The following is a 16,871-nucleotide window of genomic DNA, read 5'->3' on the forward strand; positions in this document are numbered from 1 at the left end:
ACTTGATCCCCTCTTTAGAAATCCCATTTGTTTACTCTTTTGAAATATATATGCCCATAAACAGACTAGTGAGAAACCTGCCCCTCGGAATGGCAGATAAGGCCAAAGCAAGTTGTACATGGATTTCACTGTGGGCCCACAGTCTGTGCCCACTGCATGGGCAACCCCTCTGCCACTGCCCCAAATCACTGAGCTCTATATCCTGTGGGTCCCAGGATCCATCAGAAAATGGAAGAGTCTGTTAGCACACTACCTGGCACATTGCAGGCATTTAATATTTACTGATTAGAACTGAAAACTAAAATACCTAGTAAGTTTCCGTATAAACTTACTATAGGACATAAAATTCAGTGGTTCAAGCTAACATTTGCTGGTAATGGTCAATTTCTCTTATGGGCGGATCACTGCATGCTATCCATTTGGTTAGAGGTATTGAAATCCTTCGAGTTAGGGGAAGAGCCAAAAGGTAGATAGGAAGGTGACTGTTAATATGGTGTGTCCGGCCAGGGAGTGCTCAGAACTGATATCAAATAGAACTTTGACCAGCAAGAACATGTAAATAACAATCGTAACCAAAACCACCACACAGATCCACATCAAATTAATTCCAGAGAGGGCTGGGATCTAGTCTTAAGGGTGGATTGGTGAGTTACAGGATGTCTTGTTGTCATGGAGGCAGGGACAGTTAAGTAAAAGGGCAGTGTACTCATCTTGGAGGTTAACTGAGGAAAATGTTAAGTTAACCATTACAGTGAAGGTAAAGGATCCAAGGCCATTCATGCTCAAAGCACACATGAGCTGGAAGTGCTGTTTCTTGGAAAGTGATCAGTTTATATAGCTGAAACCTTCAGTCAACAACCTTTGAGATGATTAACACTGGAGATTTAGAGCACCCTACGCAGTGTTTGTTCTTAGCAGGAAGCTGATTTCATCCAGGAAATGCAGTGTCACTCATTTCCCATAATAAACGCAGAGCACCTACCATGTGCCACGCATTGTGCCACACAGTTCTCAATTTCAGCAGTGTAACAAGCCTATGATTAGATGCTATCATTTCCATTTTGCAGATAAGGTCACTGGAATGTAGTGGTTAGCCCAAGCTTCCACTGGTGGTAGGCACCAGGAATCAAGATTTGAGTACAGTCTACATGGACTGCTTCCCATATTCCCAAAGACAGTAAGACAGACAACGCATGGCGGTGATCCTCAGAATAAGAATTGTTTCAGTGTAAGTAAATAAGTAGGTATTAATCTAATAGTTCAGAAATGGTAACATTGGATGACCATAGATTATGCAATTTCCTGATTGTGTAACAGAACAAATTCAGACAAAACCTCAGCATTACTAAAACTGTCTGCTAGAAAGAATTGCACTGGGGCAATGATATATTACGTTGAAAGAAATGGTAGATTACACTGAATGGAAAATGCATAGGTTTAAAAGCTCAACCTACCTGAATGTTAACTGTGGTTTTGCCCCTAACTTTGCTTAGTCAAGGTACTTAAATCATCTAAGTTTTAGTGTCTTCATCCAAGAAATGGAAAACAGCTACTTCACCTAGATGTTGTGAGAATTACAGCTACATCTTTCCACTATTGTGTCTGCTAGATACAATAGTGGAAAAGGTAAGGTGGCTTTGCCTCCTAAAAAGAATATGGTTCACTTTGGAAGAGGTGGCCAAGATGTTATGTCAACAACCAGCTGATGGTTTGGGCAGTCTCTTCACTACTCAGGGTTTCTACTTTACCATGTGTGAAACTGGGGACTTTGGACAGATGATCTCTAAGCTCAAGTTCCCACTGAATGAATCTAAGAGGAGAAAGAAGATTTGGGTTTCTCCTACACCAACTTTGCCTAATAATATACATCCCGGAACAACTCCAGAGAGCACCTATAGGAGCAAGCAGCCAAGAAAAGGATCAAGAAATCAAGAAAAAGAGTAGCACATACATTTATATTTGTTCTTCTATTTGTGTCTCCAATCCAGAAAGCCTCCAGGGACACTTTAGATAAAGGACAATTTGGTTAAGACCTCACACATTCCCAGAAACCACCTCTATGACACAAACAGGTAGTAACAGCAGGAAAAAATGCACGGACTCATAGGATTCATAAAGTTTGACATATAGCTCTTTGTTCATAGCTCTTCTTGGGCTTGGATAAAAAGTCCCATCAGAAATAGCAAGCGATTCCAGAGGGATAAAGTAAGCACTATAAATGATCGAGTGTATAAAAGCTTGGGCTGTGTGCTAAATAAAAAGGAAACCAACTTTTGGTGTTAAACGGTGTAATATATGGGCAAAAGCTGGAAGGCTATTGCAGAAAAAAAATGGATGGAAGGATTATAGGTGATTTTCTTTGCAAATGCCTTTAATTGTATGCTTTGATAATTACTGAAGAATGGAACACAGTGGGAAACAATATTTACATAGCACAATAGCTCACTATGCCAGATAGACAAGGAATTCACACTCATGATTAAAACTCCAGGTTCCAGCTTAAATGGTCAAGGGTATTTTACACACAACAAAATGCAGAAAATAAACCCACATGGGGGTGGGGACACAACTTCCAGCTTCTATATTACCTATTACACAATTAAAATCCTAAAACCTCACTTTGGCAGGGCTGTGGAGAAACTGGTTCACTTAAAACCTTGGGGACAGCCCTGTAGATTAAAGCTATAAAATTCCTCAAGCCTTTCACACGGTAATTCCACTCAGGGGCATATATCCCATAGGTAAACTGCCAATTGCCTGGAAAAGTCTTAGGTATCACAAAAGTCACACTCCTGATAGCCAAGGTTTACTGTTACTAGCCAAGGGGAGAAACAGAGCTTTATCATTTAGATGCAAATTAAGAGCAATCACTTCAAGCGTCTTTAACTGGGAATGGAATTCACTTAGACTAGAGGTCACAAACTTTCTGTAAAGGGCCAATTGGTAAACACTTTTGGCTTTGTGGACCAAACCATTTCTACTGGCAACTCCTCAACTACTGTTGTGGAGGGGAAGAAGTCACAGATAATATTTAACAAATGTGCATGATTGTGTGTTTCAAGAAAACTTTATTTACAAAAACAGGTGTTTTCCAAACCCCATAGAGTGTACCAAAGAGTGAATCCCAATGTAAACTATGGACTATGGGCGGTAATAACGGATCAATGCGGGCTCACCAGTTGTAACAAATGTCCCACACTAGTGAAGGATGCTGATCGCGGAGGAGGCTGTATCCGGGGAAGGGAGTTATGTGGGAACTCCCTGTTCTGCCAAATGTTGTTGTGAGCCTCAAACTGCCCTTAAAAATAAAATCTATTAATTACAAAACAAAAAACAGGTGGCTTGCCTTCAGGCTATAGTTGACAACCTCTCTTAGACAGCAGTATTCAGAAAACAAGAGGATTTGCTCAACTGTGAAATCAAGATTATCATGGAAGTAAAACAATAGAAAGCACATACAATATTTTTAAAAGTAAAAGTGATGGTATTTTCTGATCCCATCCAGTAACAAAACCAAGGTTTTCCAAATCTTTTTAAAAGAGTTTTATTCATTTTTAGAGAGAGGGGAAGAAGGGAGGGAGGAGCAGACAGAGAGAAACGCCAATGTGTGGTTGCCTCTCATGCACCCCCCACTGGAAACCTAGCCCACAACCCAGGCATGTGCCCTGACTGGGAATCGAACTGGTGACCCCCTGATTTGGAGGCCAGTGCTCAATCCACTGAGCCACACCAGCCAGGGCCACGGTTTCCCAAATCTTGCCAACAGTCTAATCAATTTCCCAATGCTTAATGGGTGGAAACCACTCAGTCATCACTAGGTCAGTGTGTTTGTGTCTCCCTTTCAAAAGCTCATAAAACAAATGCATGGAAGGAAGCCAGAGCTACACACTTTTAGTGCCTGGAGTCTGATAAAACCAGGCTATGTTGAAATTCAGCCCTACAAGATCATTAAGGCCTGAAAGGCCAATTCTTTCCTTGTATTGAAATACTGGTCAAGATGCAGTAAGTCACATTAGATATCTTTATTATAAATGAAATCTTTCTCTTCCCCTTTAATTCTGAGTAGCTCACTCTGTCTCCCAACAGATTAATCTAATTCTTGGCAACTCCTCACAGCAGAAAAACCCTACTGCTTACAGAAAAAGGTGTGTCTTGAGCATATAGATAAAGGTACAAAAGAAACACACCTGGAAATAGAATCTAATTGTTTTTCCGTTTTTCCCTTTTCTTAACACAATTAAAACAAAACAAAATGCAAATATATTTTATCTTCTTCAGAAACAAAATCACTGTTCTTCCCTGGCTTTAAGGAACATAATAACTTAAAAACCCAAGACATTTCTTTCAAAGAGCAGTCATTTGGAATCAAAGTCAACCTCTCAGTGGATATCAGAATCTTAAAATACTTTCTAAGGGAAAGCAGAGGTGGCTAGGCCCCTAAACCTCAAAAATAGCTAAAACCAGGAAACTATCTGCCGCCTTCTAATAGCTAAAGGCTCAGAGGCTCACAGAACCAGTATGATTCTGGTAGGAATCTTTTCTGTGGAAAGAGAATGGAGTTAGCAGACAACCTGCTTTCTGGTGGTTTCATTTGGGAGATTCTATATTTAAATGTGGGGACATTATAGAAGTTTAAACTTATATAACAACTGACTCAAGGTGACAGAATGTTTAATAATCTTTGTATGGAGTCAGTAATTGCTATTTATTTATCGCACACTCTGTGCAGAGAGAGCAAAACATCCTAGGAGGCTGTGAGAGGAGGAGGCTGTGACAGGAGGAGGCCATGAAAGGAGGAGGTTCTGACAGGTTACAAGGAAGCAAGGGCCTGCCCTCTGAAAAGAAACAGTTTAGAATAAAATAACAGAAGCCAGGTGCAAATGCCTTTAGTATAAAAAGTGTGGCTACACAAAACACAAGTGCAAAGGAATTGGAAAATAAAACAAGTAGAAGTCTGCAGGGAGGGATAAAAGTGATTAATGAAAGAATCGGAAGGACAGGGCAAAACTGAATGATGAAAAGCACATCTGAATGCAAATGGGAATCAGTTCCTATGAACTCACTCAAGATTCAGAAGGTTCTATTTTATTTTGTCAAAACAGGCCAAGTTCTTCTTATATCACTGAGAGAATTTTAAAAAATGTTTTATGTATTTATTTTTAGAGAGGGGGAGGGAAGGAGAAACAGAGGGAGAGAAATATCAATGTCTGGTTGTCTCTCATGTACCCCCCTCCCCCCAGGGACCTGGCCCACAACCCAGGCATGGGCCCTGACTGGGAATCAAACCAGTGACCCTTTGGTTTGCAGGCCAGCACTCAATCCACTGAGCTACACCAGCCAGGGCACTAAGAGAACTTTTAATTCATAACAATTACTTAATAAAAAAGACCTCAGACTTTTGCCAATATAACAAAGAACTAACTACCATAACATCAACTCCTAAAGACAATAAATTGGTCCCAAAATCCTGAGAGTAACAGTTTTCAGGGGAAAAAAGGAAAAGTTATATTGAGAAATAAAATCAATTAATAAATGTTTATTCTGACCATTAAAATGTTATGTTCCTATTACTCCTAATAAATATATATATTATCTGAAGCCTCACTGTCCAATAGCAATATAACATGAGCCACATGTGTAATTTTAAACTTGCTAGGAGCCACGTTAACATAAAAAGAGGTAAAAATCTTGACATTTTTCTTTATTCTAACATATCCAAAAGATAATTAGTTCAATGGGAAATTAATACAAAAATATATTGCGATATTTGACTATTTTAACATAAAAAGTTTATGAAATCCAGTGTATATTTCATTCTTACACTCTCAAGTCTAAGCTAAATTTCTATCAGAAATTATGGACCTAATATTTATTGATATTACTGAAATTATTGATATAATTAGATTTCATCAAGAGTTAAGGTAGAGTCACATATCCAAATTGTTCCAAACACACTTAAAAGTTTTCCAATTAAGTGATTTAAGTATCAGTTTTACATTTAAATGACAATTAATTCAGTTTCTCAGCCACACCAGTCACATTTCAGGAGCTCAATAGGCTCAAGTGGCTGGAGCTGACCATAGTGGACACACAAGGCTAAAGAAATAAAGAAACAATTATGAAGTCAATCACTGGAAGCAAAAATTCATGCTTAATTATTAAAAGAAATATAATAAAGCAAATAAGATATACAATGTAGTAGAAAATTGAGGTATTAAAAACAGAAAGCAAAATAAATTATAGATGTTTATCTTAACAGATGGCAGATCTGTCATATGAGTAAACATAAATTGATTACACTTACCCACATAAAAGCAAAAGTTTGATTCACAAAGCAAAACCTAACTTTATACTATATTTCAAGGTAACAGGTAAGCAAAGTAATTCTGAAAATAAAAGGATGGCAATCCTCTACCAGAAAGTATAAACAAGAGGAAAATCAAGTTCTAGATCTTAATGTCAAATATGTTTGAGTCCAGGCCAAAAAGCATTAGACTGGTGAAAGGACAGCACTCTGTCACTAAATGGTATATCTCACAACGAGGACACGACAGGTAACAATATCTAAGCAGCAAACATAGCATCGACAGGCATAAAGCAAAAACCATAGGCAACATATGAAGAAATAGAATCATATTATTAGGAGACTTGACCTTCTTTTAGACCATGACACAGCAAGTAGATTTGAAAAAGTAAAAGTAGAGAAAACTTCAATAACATAATTAATATGGTAGATTTGACATAGCAAACTCTGTAACCTGAGAAAAGAGTGTAACCTTTTTGCTGACCAAAGAACTATGAAGTAAACATTAATAAATTAAATAATGATTCAGATAACATCCTCTGATCACAGTGCAGCAGAAGTAAACATAAAGAAAATTAGGGTTACAAAACTGTAGCCCTACTGAAATAAACAGCAAAGCAGAAAAGAAAGTCAAATGAACCAGAAACAAAGTCATAAAACTAATAAATGAATCCAATCATATAAACCAGCAATTTTCAACCTTTTTCATCTCATGGCACACTTAAACCAATTACTAAAATTCTGCAGCACACCAAAAAATACAGTTTTGCCAATCCAACAACAAAAAAATAGGTATAATTTTGATTCATTCCCACCAGACGGCTATCATTGTGTTAGTTGTTGTCATTTTTTAAATTTGGCAATCTAAGGGAAAAGAAGTCAGTGTCAAAACATGCAGTCAGGGATTGCATGTTTTGAAAATTATTGGGGCACACGGGTTGAAAATCATTGCTATAAACCACCATCTAATTGAGTCAAGAAAGGGGAGAGAACAAATACAAAAGAAACAGAAAGGAAAGAGCCACAGAGAAGATTAAGGCTGATAAGAGACTACTATCTCAGCTATGCAAATTCATGTTAAATCTCAATGACTAGGGTCATTTTCTAGAAAAATATATCAAAATGGACTCCAGAAGAAACAGGAAAGCTATACAGATCAATTCCAAAAGTTGTCAAACAACAAGCCTCCAAAACACACTAGGTTTAAAAGGTTTCATGGGGTATTCTAACAAATCTTTAAAGAACACATAATTTGAAGGATCAGTTGGTCTTAATATAGAAAAATATTTCTTTCTAAAACAAACATGACATTGATAAGAAAGTCTACCACACTGCTCATACACACATCTACAGACAACCAACCAGCACATGGATAGCAATATAATGAACCCGGGAATTCATCATCCTATACTCTCTACTTCTCTGTATGCTTAAAATCTCCCATAAAAAAAAAAGCTAAAGTAAATAACTGTTTACTCAAGGAGAAATAATGCCATCTAGATACCATTTTTCACTAATCCGAAGTTTGACAAAAATGGGGTGAATGTGTAACAAAATAGGCCCACTCAAACTTCCAGTGAGGATAAACACACAACCTCTATGGAAAGCAGGTTAACAATGTTTATCAAAATTTCAAATGCAGCCTTGGCTGGCGTAGCTCAGTGGATTGAGCACAGGCTGCAAACCAAAGCATTGCAGGTTTGATTCCCAGTCAGGGCACATGCCTGGGTTGCAGGCCACGGCCCCCAGCAACCGCACATTGATGTTTCTCTCTCTCGCTCTCCTTCCCTTCCCTCTCTAAAAATAAATAAATAAAATCTTTAAAAAATTTCAAAGAAATTTCAAATGCACATGCCCTTTGATGTAGTAATCCTACGTTTAGGAATTTGTCATATATATACATACAAGCACAGTAATTCATTATAGTACTGCTTGTCATAGCAATGATTCAGAACGACCTCCTAACCATCAACAGGGAGTTAGTTAATGAGTTATATAGCACACTCATAGAAATAAATTCTCAGAAGCCATAAAAAAGAAAAAAAGTTTGCCGATACAGCTCTGGAAAGCTAAGTTATTAAGTTTTAAAAAGCAAGGTACAAACAAAAACATAAGCTGCTGTTGATGCAAAAACAGGGAGGTTAGTAAACAAAAGTTGGAAACTGACTTTTCTGTCTATGTCCTTTAGAACCTTTTGAATTGGGAAGTGTGTGACTATAATCTCAGACCAAAAAGAAAATTTCACTTTTCAAAATCCCACCCTTTAGAAGGCACTATTGCCATTATAAACTCATGCTCCATTTAGACTGCTTGCTATTCTTGCTACCTTTTGCTGTGTGGAAGGCCACGTTTCAAGTAAAGGTTGAGTTCAAGAAACCCTTCTCATTTTAAAGGGCATAGAGAAAAAGGGCACACAGATGAAAGGCAGACAGTACTCTAGATGCAAACCATCGAATTAGTGGTTTTCAACCCTGGTTATGCTTTAGAACCTGGGCATCTTCTAAAAATACCAATACCCAGCACCCCGTCCCCAGGCCATTTATATTAGAAGTTGAGGTGATGGGCCCAGGCATGCAAACCACTGATCAAAAAAAGACTTTACAGCGGTGGTTTTCAACAGGGGGGGATTTTGCCTCCCCCAGGGGACATGGCACTTCAGGAGACCTGTCTGATTGTCACAACTTTGGGGGAGGAGTGTTACTACTGGCATCCAGTGGGTAGAAGCCAGGGATGCTACTTCAGTATAAGCACAGTACAGCACCCCCACAACAGTGACTGGCCCTAAAATGGCAAGAGTGCTGAGACTGACAGTGGATTGAGCGCCAGCCTGCGAATCAAGGGTCACCGGTTCGATTCCCAGTCAGGGCACATGCCTGGGTTGCAGGCCAGGTCCCCAGTGGGGGACGCATGAGAGGCAGCCCCACATTGATATTTCTCTCCCTCTCTTTCTCCTTCCCTTCCCCTCTCTGTTGCAAAATAAATAATTTTTTTAAAAAAGAGTGCTGAGACTGAGAAAGAGTCCTTCAAAATATAAGCACTGCTTAATAAGATCATACAAGTTTCAACCAATGTCATCCCAATACATTTAATTTTAAAAAATAAGAGCACTGCTTCTGAAGTAACAACCAGTTTTGGTCTTCACTCTTAAGTAAGGAGTACACTCTCTACTTGTATATATGCTTAAAATCTTCCATTAAAAAAAGCCAAAGTCTAATCAAGCTGATCCAGGGGCCACAGAAACTACAATGTATTTGTTGACATGGTTCTAACAAATACAGAAGCATAAAATCCCGTATATATCCTTTTTCTGGTCCCTGTCCAGTTACTCTAGTCAAAAATTGATGTCCCGTTTGTAAAGTAGCCAAGGAGAAAGTCTTTGAGTTCACATGGTGGCAGCCAGTGGGTCAACATGGTTCACGCATCTATTTCATTTGAGCCACAGGTCTTTTAAAATATATCAAACTGGTGCCAATTCAGCTGCCCCTTCTGGAGCCAGCATATACCCAGGAGCCTGCTACTGTCCCCACCCTGCTGACTCATTTGCTCCCCACTTCCCAGTCCTTGAAGAACTTGAGGTGGTCCTCCCCTGCAGTTTTCTCTAATCACATACTGGCGGAAAGCCTCTTTATTCTTCTTCCTCCTCACCATAAAAATGCCCCCACACCCATTCTAAATTATAAAACTCCCACATCACTTGCCCAAACGGAACTTGTATCGGGAGCTAGAACTAAGAGAAAAGTATTAGCTGAGCCGGCCTTTGTGTGACAACTGTCTTCTTCTAGTTCTCATCAATGGTTAGACTTTTGGCCACCCAATTCATCTCTGGGTATTATTACAAAGAAGCTTGTAGTTTCTAAGAAATTCCACTACAATTCTATACAGCTCTTCTGTGAGACTCCCTCCTAGGAAAAGATTTCAATTATTATGCTTCTTCCATTATCCTGGATTAGTGTAACCCTCCACCCTCCCAAAAACAGGTCAGAGGTCTTTTATGGGAAATGTCTAGGAAAAGATTTGGTCATTTTCTTCTAAAAAGCTCACCCCTTTTCCTTTGAAATTACAATCAGAGAGTTTTGGAGCTGTGCTTTAGAGATTACCTGATATAATCCTCACATTTTATTGATGAGGAAAGTGAACCCCGGTGAGGTTCAGTCACTTAGCCAAGGCCACACTCTTGAGGACTATAGCGGCAGAGCGAGAATTAGAACGTTTCCAGATACTAGTCCCAGGGGTTTTCCACAATAACACTATCCTCCACCATGGTGTTCCTACTCAAATATTGTACTGTCCTTGCCAAGACACCTATTAACACGGGTAGATACTAGCTGTTATAGAAATAAATGTGGCAAAATTTCGCCAAGCGATTAGAGAGGAGTTGGGAGTTTCTGCGTTCCTTTTGCTCTTTATTGTGAATTAGCCTGGCTCAGTTTACCCTAATGACAGGATGATACCTTCAGAATCTTCTCTAAACCATAAATTAGAAAAGGCAAACCTGCTATTTATAGCAACAGTGACATTTTCTTTCTCAACTCAAGTCAGTAGCTGCCTCAAACCTCTGCAGTTCTCACAAGTGGTCAGAGATGGTAGAATAAAACTACTGGAAAGCTTTGGGGAGTGAAGTTTAAGATGCAGCTTCGATTTTCCTCATCATTCTCTGGCAAACTGGTTTCTTAAAATTTAATCTGGTTTCCACGTCACCCTATTTCTCTCTTCCCATTCCAACTTCAGTATGGACATCACATTCTGCATATTGGGTCTTCCTCAAGTGTTCTACCTATTCCACACTTTAGTTTTTATATCCACCTGAGACTACTCCTTCACATAAAATTCATGAAATGAACAGACATAAACAATAGGCTATTTTCCCTTGGGAGCTTAGAACATCTTTGCCGCTCTATTTTATTTTCCTTCAAGGATGCCGAGTTCCATTCTGATACCTGGGTGAGCACTTTTGGTTGACTTTAGTTATTCCACAACCAGCTCTCTTGCATTCAGTAATTAGGAGTATTCACCCAGAGGTTGAAAAGGCACCACTCTGGAGAAACATGATCCAATTAACATAAGGTAGTGGAATCTAGCCCCATCTCAGCTAGGCCTCAGGCAGGCTGGGCGCCCGGTCCGCTGTACTCCCACCTCAATCCGTGGAAGCTGCCCACCAGCCCAGCCCACTCAACATGGGAGGAGGTGGGTGGGACACAAAAGTTGAGGTGCGAGCAAAGGTGCTAGCACCGAGGCCAGGGTTGTATCAAACCCTGCTCTCACGCTGAGAGCCCACACATACCCTCTTCCCCAGCATCGAAGGCTTAAACAGCACAGGCCTCTAACTATTTTAACATAACACTAAGAAGATAACGCAGTTCGAGTCCTGCGGCTCCGGCCACCCCAGAGAACCTTAAAACAGAAAAGGAACAAAATGCCGTTGCATAATTTATACGACCTCAAGGTGTTTCTAAACAGCTCTTAACCAACCAAAGAAAGAATCTAAAAATAAAAACGTGAAAAAGCCACGCACATTCCACTGGGAAGTTTTAAGGGCGGGGAGGTCTGTGTCAAGTAGATTTGAAGCTTAACATGCACGTCTGGGGCGTCCCATTCGGGATGAGGTTCTGTGTCTACGGGTAGGCCCCCGACCGGTATGGGTATAAGGCCTTGTCCCTGCGCGCCCCGAAATCAGAGTCCCCAAGAGAGTCCCTGGACAGCCCGGAGCCCTGCCCGCGGTTCCCACGACTTTACCCTAAAGCTGTGGAGACCCGCGATGGTGTAGGGCCAGGAAGACAGCGTCCCGCACCCCAGGGCCATTGGAACCGTGGGGACCATGGGGGCCCGGGGCCCTGCACTCACCGAAGTCCAGGAACTGCTTGATAGAGAGCGGTGATGGCGAGAAGCGCGAGTAGCGCTCAATCTGCTTGGGCACCGGCTGCTTCAGAAGGCACCGGAACAGCCGCATCCTCGCCGGGGCAGCACACACACCAGCCGAGACACGCAAGCGGCCGCAGGGGCCGGTGCAACCGAGAGGCGCGGATTCGGCACGTTAGCCAAGCGCGCACCCCGGCCTCAGCCTCGTCCTCGGTGCCGCGGGCGCAGCCGCCGCAGTGGCAGCGGCAGCGGCAGCAGCGGAGGCAGCAGCACCTCCCTGGCCCCTGCCGGCCCACCTCGGATACCCCAGGCCCCGCCCCTGGGGCGGAGCCAGCGGCTGCACGTACGCGGCGCCTGAGGGGAGCAGGAAGCGGGGTAGCGGGAGCGCGAGGGGCGCGAGGGGCGCAAGGCCGCACGCGCCGCCCACTGATTGGCTGCCGTCGCCTTCGCTTTCTTCTGTGGTGGGGCGCCGGTTCCTTCCTCTCTGGCTCCGGGTCCGGGCAAGCAAGTGCTAGTACCTCAGGTCCGGCCTCCGACTAGGTCCTCGGTGGCAGAAAGGTAGCTGAGGTTGAGAGGAGCTGGGAGAAGGCCTGGAGGCACGTAAAGAATCTGATCCTAAATGCTGCTCCCGGCCTCTCTCAACCGATGGCACCTCTTCCAGGAGGCCTTCCCTGGAGGCTGGCTGTTGTGCTTCAAGGTGTTCCGTACGTCTTGATGCTTTGATTTTTAGGTTCTGTTTGCCACTTAACCATAGTGGCTGTTTCATGCCGTCCTGTCGCCCACCACCACCACCACCACCACCTTTGGGCAGGATCAAATGAAACTCACTGGGTCTATTTTGTGCCCACCCCTCACTCTTGGACAGAATTCATTGTACCATCACTGACTTGTGTCCTGCCCTCCCTGGCCCCACCCCACCTCACCCTCTCACTTCCACTCTCACCAACACCTTTGGACAGGATTTTTACGTCATCAATTCTGCTTCGTGGCCCGTGACCCCTGTTCCCCAACCACCACCTCCCTCCCACCTGGGCCAACACCTTTGGACAAAATTAATTAAGTTATTGACTCTGTTTCACCCACCCACCACCACCATTGGACAGGATCGAATTTAAGGTCACTGACATTTTGTTTTGTGCCTCCTTCCCACGACGCCCTGTGCACTCTCCCTGACACCACGGGCAGGATTAATTGTAAGGTCACTGACTGTTTCATGCTCCCATCCCCACTACCATTGGAAACAGTAAAATTGAAGGTCATTGGCACTATCTCTTATACCCCCTTGTCAATGCCACTACCATAGGACTGTTTCTTGCTTCCCCACCACCAGCACCACTACTTGGGGACAAAAAGTCTATGCTTACACTGTGTGTTGGTATTCTTTGTCTACATAAGAGTGAACTTGAACTCAGCATTCAGTATATGAAATCATTATTTCCTACTGTGAATAAATGAAGTACCGCTTGCTTTAACCATTTCTATCAAACCTTATTTTATTTATTTTTTTTTGCAGCATGTAAACAACTAAAATGAAAGGCAGGATGTTCTCTAAGGAAAGGTAAAACCCTAGCTAGAAACCACTCCTTTGCTCTGATTGGACTGGTTTTCTCAGTGAATAAGATTATTTGGTGTGTAGCTACTGATACTTAGCTTTTGTGCCTTCAATGGGTATGCACCCAATTCAATTGTATCTCTATTCTGAACTTAAAGAACAGTAATACATACACTCAAAGACAGTAATGGTCTTCCCCACTTCTAGATTTTCAAGTCATCTTGGTGATGGTAGCGTATACAGACTACCAGGTCTTTTCCATCCAAACCAAAGCCTAAAAGAAACATACTAACAACCTCTTCAACCAGGAGCTCGGCTAAGCAATCCTGTTGGTGAGCCCATGTGGGCAGAGAAGAAGACCTGTGGTCTGTGGTGACTTTGTCAGATGCTACCTGGAGGCAGAATGTACTTGGTGGCTATTGTGGGAGTTAGTGAGCAGGGAGAATTCATTATTGGTGAAGAGTGAAGGTTTCCCAACTGAAACTACAAATGCTGCTGATCTTTCTGAGCTTGAAAGTCACTTGTTTCACTCCTTCCTTTTCCACTAAACAAAATGCTACTTTAAATCTATGTATTCTGTTGATTTGATTTTGACCTAAACTGTCATGTGCATAGTTTTACTGATGTTTGTCCAAAAGGTGGCAAATCTTAGAATTGGGAACAATATGAAAGAGCCTGGTATAATAGAAATTGTGCTGGCCCAGGGCTCACATGACCCAGTCCTGAGCTTGGTTCTGTCATTAACTAGCTGTGTGAGCTTACACGGGTCACTTAGACTTTGTGTCCCAGTTACTTCTTATATCAGAGGAAGATACATGATTTCTCTCCCTGGTATTTGTGACAATCAAATGAAATAAATCATATCTAATAAAAACACAAGATATTGGATGTGTTTTATACAGCAATGTATATTTTTAGCTAATAGTTTTGTGTTAATTGGCAAAAGTCAGAAGCTAAACCAGTGGGTTGATTTCAGTGCAGGCTGTAGTTACAAGAGACAGGTCTTGACAGAAATAAATAGATCTTGATGAACTTTTTATATTCCTGTACACACCAAGGTCTTTCCCAGGGACCCCGATCCCAGGGGCTTTCAAAGGGAGATCCTTAGACCAGCAACAGGGGAGTTACCTGGGAACTTGTTAGAAAGCAAAATCTTGAACCCCATTGTAGACCTACTGAATCAGAAACTCCAGGGGTAAGGCCTGACAAGCTATGGGGGTTTTAAAGATATAGCCCCAAATTCTTTAATATTCCTCCCCTCGAGAGATTTAGTGGTACTAGCTTCTAACAAATAAAGGATGGCCAGAGTGATGAGATCTCACTTCAAAGGTTAGGTTGTAAAACAACTCCAGTCCTACAATATCCCCGACCAGTAATTCCTCAAAATTATAAAGGACATTAAAAACAAGGAAAATCCTACACTCTCACAGCCAAGAGAAGCCTAAGGAGACATGAGAACTAATCATAAGTTACTATCCTGGAGGGGATTCTGGAACAGATTTAAGGACATTAGGTAAAAACTAAGGAATTCTGAACAAAGGATGGACTTTGTGCCAACTCTGTTTAATAATAATGTATCAACATTTGTTCATGAAGTGTACCAAATGTACCAAGATAATGCGAGTATGGGAACTTGTGTACTATCTTTTAATTTTGCTATAATTCTGAAACTGTTCTAAAAAATAAAGTCAATTACACAATATGGTACTGTTAATTATAGTCACTATGTTGCATGCTACATACCCAAAACTTATTTATCTTTTATAACTGGGAGGTTTCAAGGTTGCTAAGAGAGCAGATCTTAAAAGTTCTCATCACAAGGGGAAAATATTTATAACTATGCGAGTTGATGGATGTTAACTAAATTTATTGTGGTAATCATTTCATGATATATACAGATATCAAATCAGTATACGGTACACCTTAAACTTATATAATGTTATATGTCGATTATATCTCAATAAAACAGGGAAATATAAGTACCTTTTGATTACAAAATATAAAAGAAAATATTTTTAAATAATATAAATGGAAAAATAGGATATCAGTAAAAATATTTTATATCCATAGAATAACTACTTTCGAGGACAAGTATTATAAAACTAATAATAATAATAAAGTGAACATTTAAAAAACACTTAGGTTCCCATCTTAAGGTTCATATTCTCTTTCCCTCTGTCTCAGAAGCCATGGGCATGCCGCAAAGCAGCCCTGTTGGAGAAGCCCACAAGAGTGAGCCGGGAAGCAGGTTGGTTTAGAAGCAGAGCCCTCTCTTGTCCTGCACCTTGACTATAACCTTGTGAGAGACCCTGAGTCACAAGCACTCAGCTAAGTAGCTCCCGCGCTCCTGACCCACAAAACCTCTCTGTTGTAATGAATGTTTGCTGTTTCCAGGTGATAAATTTTTGGCTGATTTGATATGCAGTAATAGCTAACTCATTCTGATGCATACTCAAAGGAAAGAACCTGCTGTCCTGCCCTATACACTCTATTCCAGTTCCCTATTCCTTTTAGCTAATGCCTCAGACCTCAGCATACTCAAGATTTAGACATCAAGAAAGGCCTTCCCTGACCATCAAGGTGATTTGTTCCCCTTGCTATTTGTATGGTTTCCTGATTCTCTTGTACTTCCCACTGTACCACTCAAAACACTCTGGTATAAGTCAATTAATGCCTATCTTTGGCACTAGGCATAAGCTCTGTGACCAGTGGGCCTAAGTCTGGCTTATGCAGTGCTTCATCCCCAGTGTGCAACAGAACTACCAGTCACCATTCAGGTTCACAGTAAATATCTATTAAATAAATGAAAACCGACAACAGTAGTGACAAAACCTACCCCAAACTGCATTCCTTCCCATGAGCTCTCAAAAGAGAACAAAGGCAAGGGTAGTGTTCTGAAGAATAGAAGCAATATGGAAATTTTATTAAATCATAATCTGATTAAGCCAAAAGCCCAAATCCAAAGTGGAGTGGACCATACGAGGCAAAAAAGAAATAACTGCTGATTATCTCATCACCATTAATTGATTAATCTTATTATAAAATGCCTCCAACATCTCTTGACTTTATGAAATCCTGGTCTTTTCCTCCTCCTCTGTCTTCACTCTCAATCAGCATTTCTAAAAATATTTTATTTATTTATTTTTTAGAGAAAGGAAG

At 41.1% G+C, this 16,871-nt stretch overlaps 1 protein-coding gene across 2 annotated transcripts in view; it reads right to left on the reverse strand.

The window, feature by feature from the left end:
• PDK3 (pyruvate dehydrogenase kinase 3) overlaps positions 1–12,466 on the reverse strand; it is a 57,895-nt gene extending 45,429 nt beyond the window's left edge. For both annotated transcript variants that reach the window (XM_045855943.1, XM_045855942.1), the window contains exon 1: positions 12,146–12,466. In XM_045855943.1, the coding sequence (XP_045711899.1) occupies positions 12,146–12,251 (106 nt within the window). In that variant the 5' untranslated portion in view covers positions 12,252–12,466. The remainder of the gene's footprint in view (positions 1–12,145) is intronic.
• Positions 12,467–16,871: the final 4,405 nt, after the last annotated feature.

This window comes from Phyllostomus hastatus, unplaced genomic scaffold (genome assembly GCF_019186645.2).
Source record: "Phyllostomus hastatus isolate PE091 unplaced genomic scaffold, TTU_PhHast_1.1 phas_scaffold_12, whole genome shotgun sequence".
Classification (NCBI taxonomy): domain Eukaryota; kingdom Metazoa; phylum Chordata; class Mammalia; order Chiroptera; family Phyllostomidae; genus Phyllostomus; species Phyllostomus hastatus.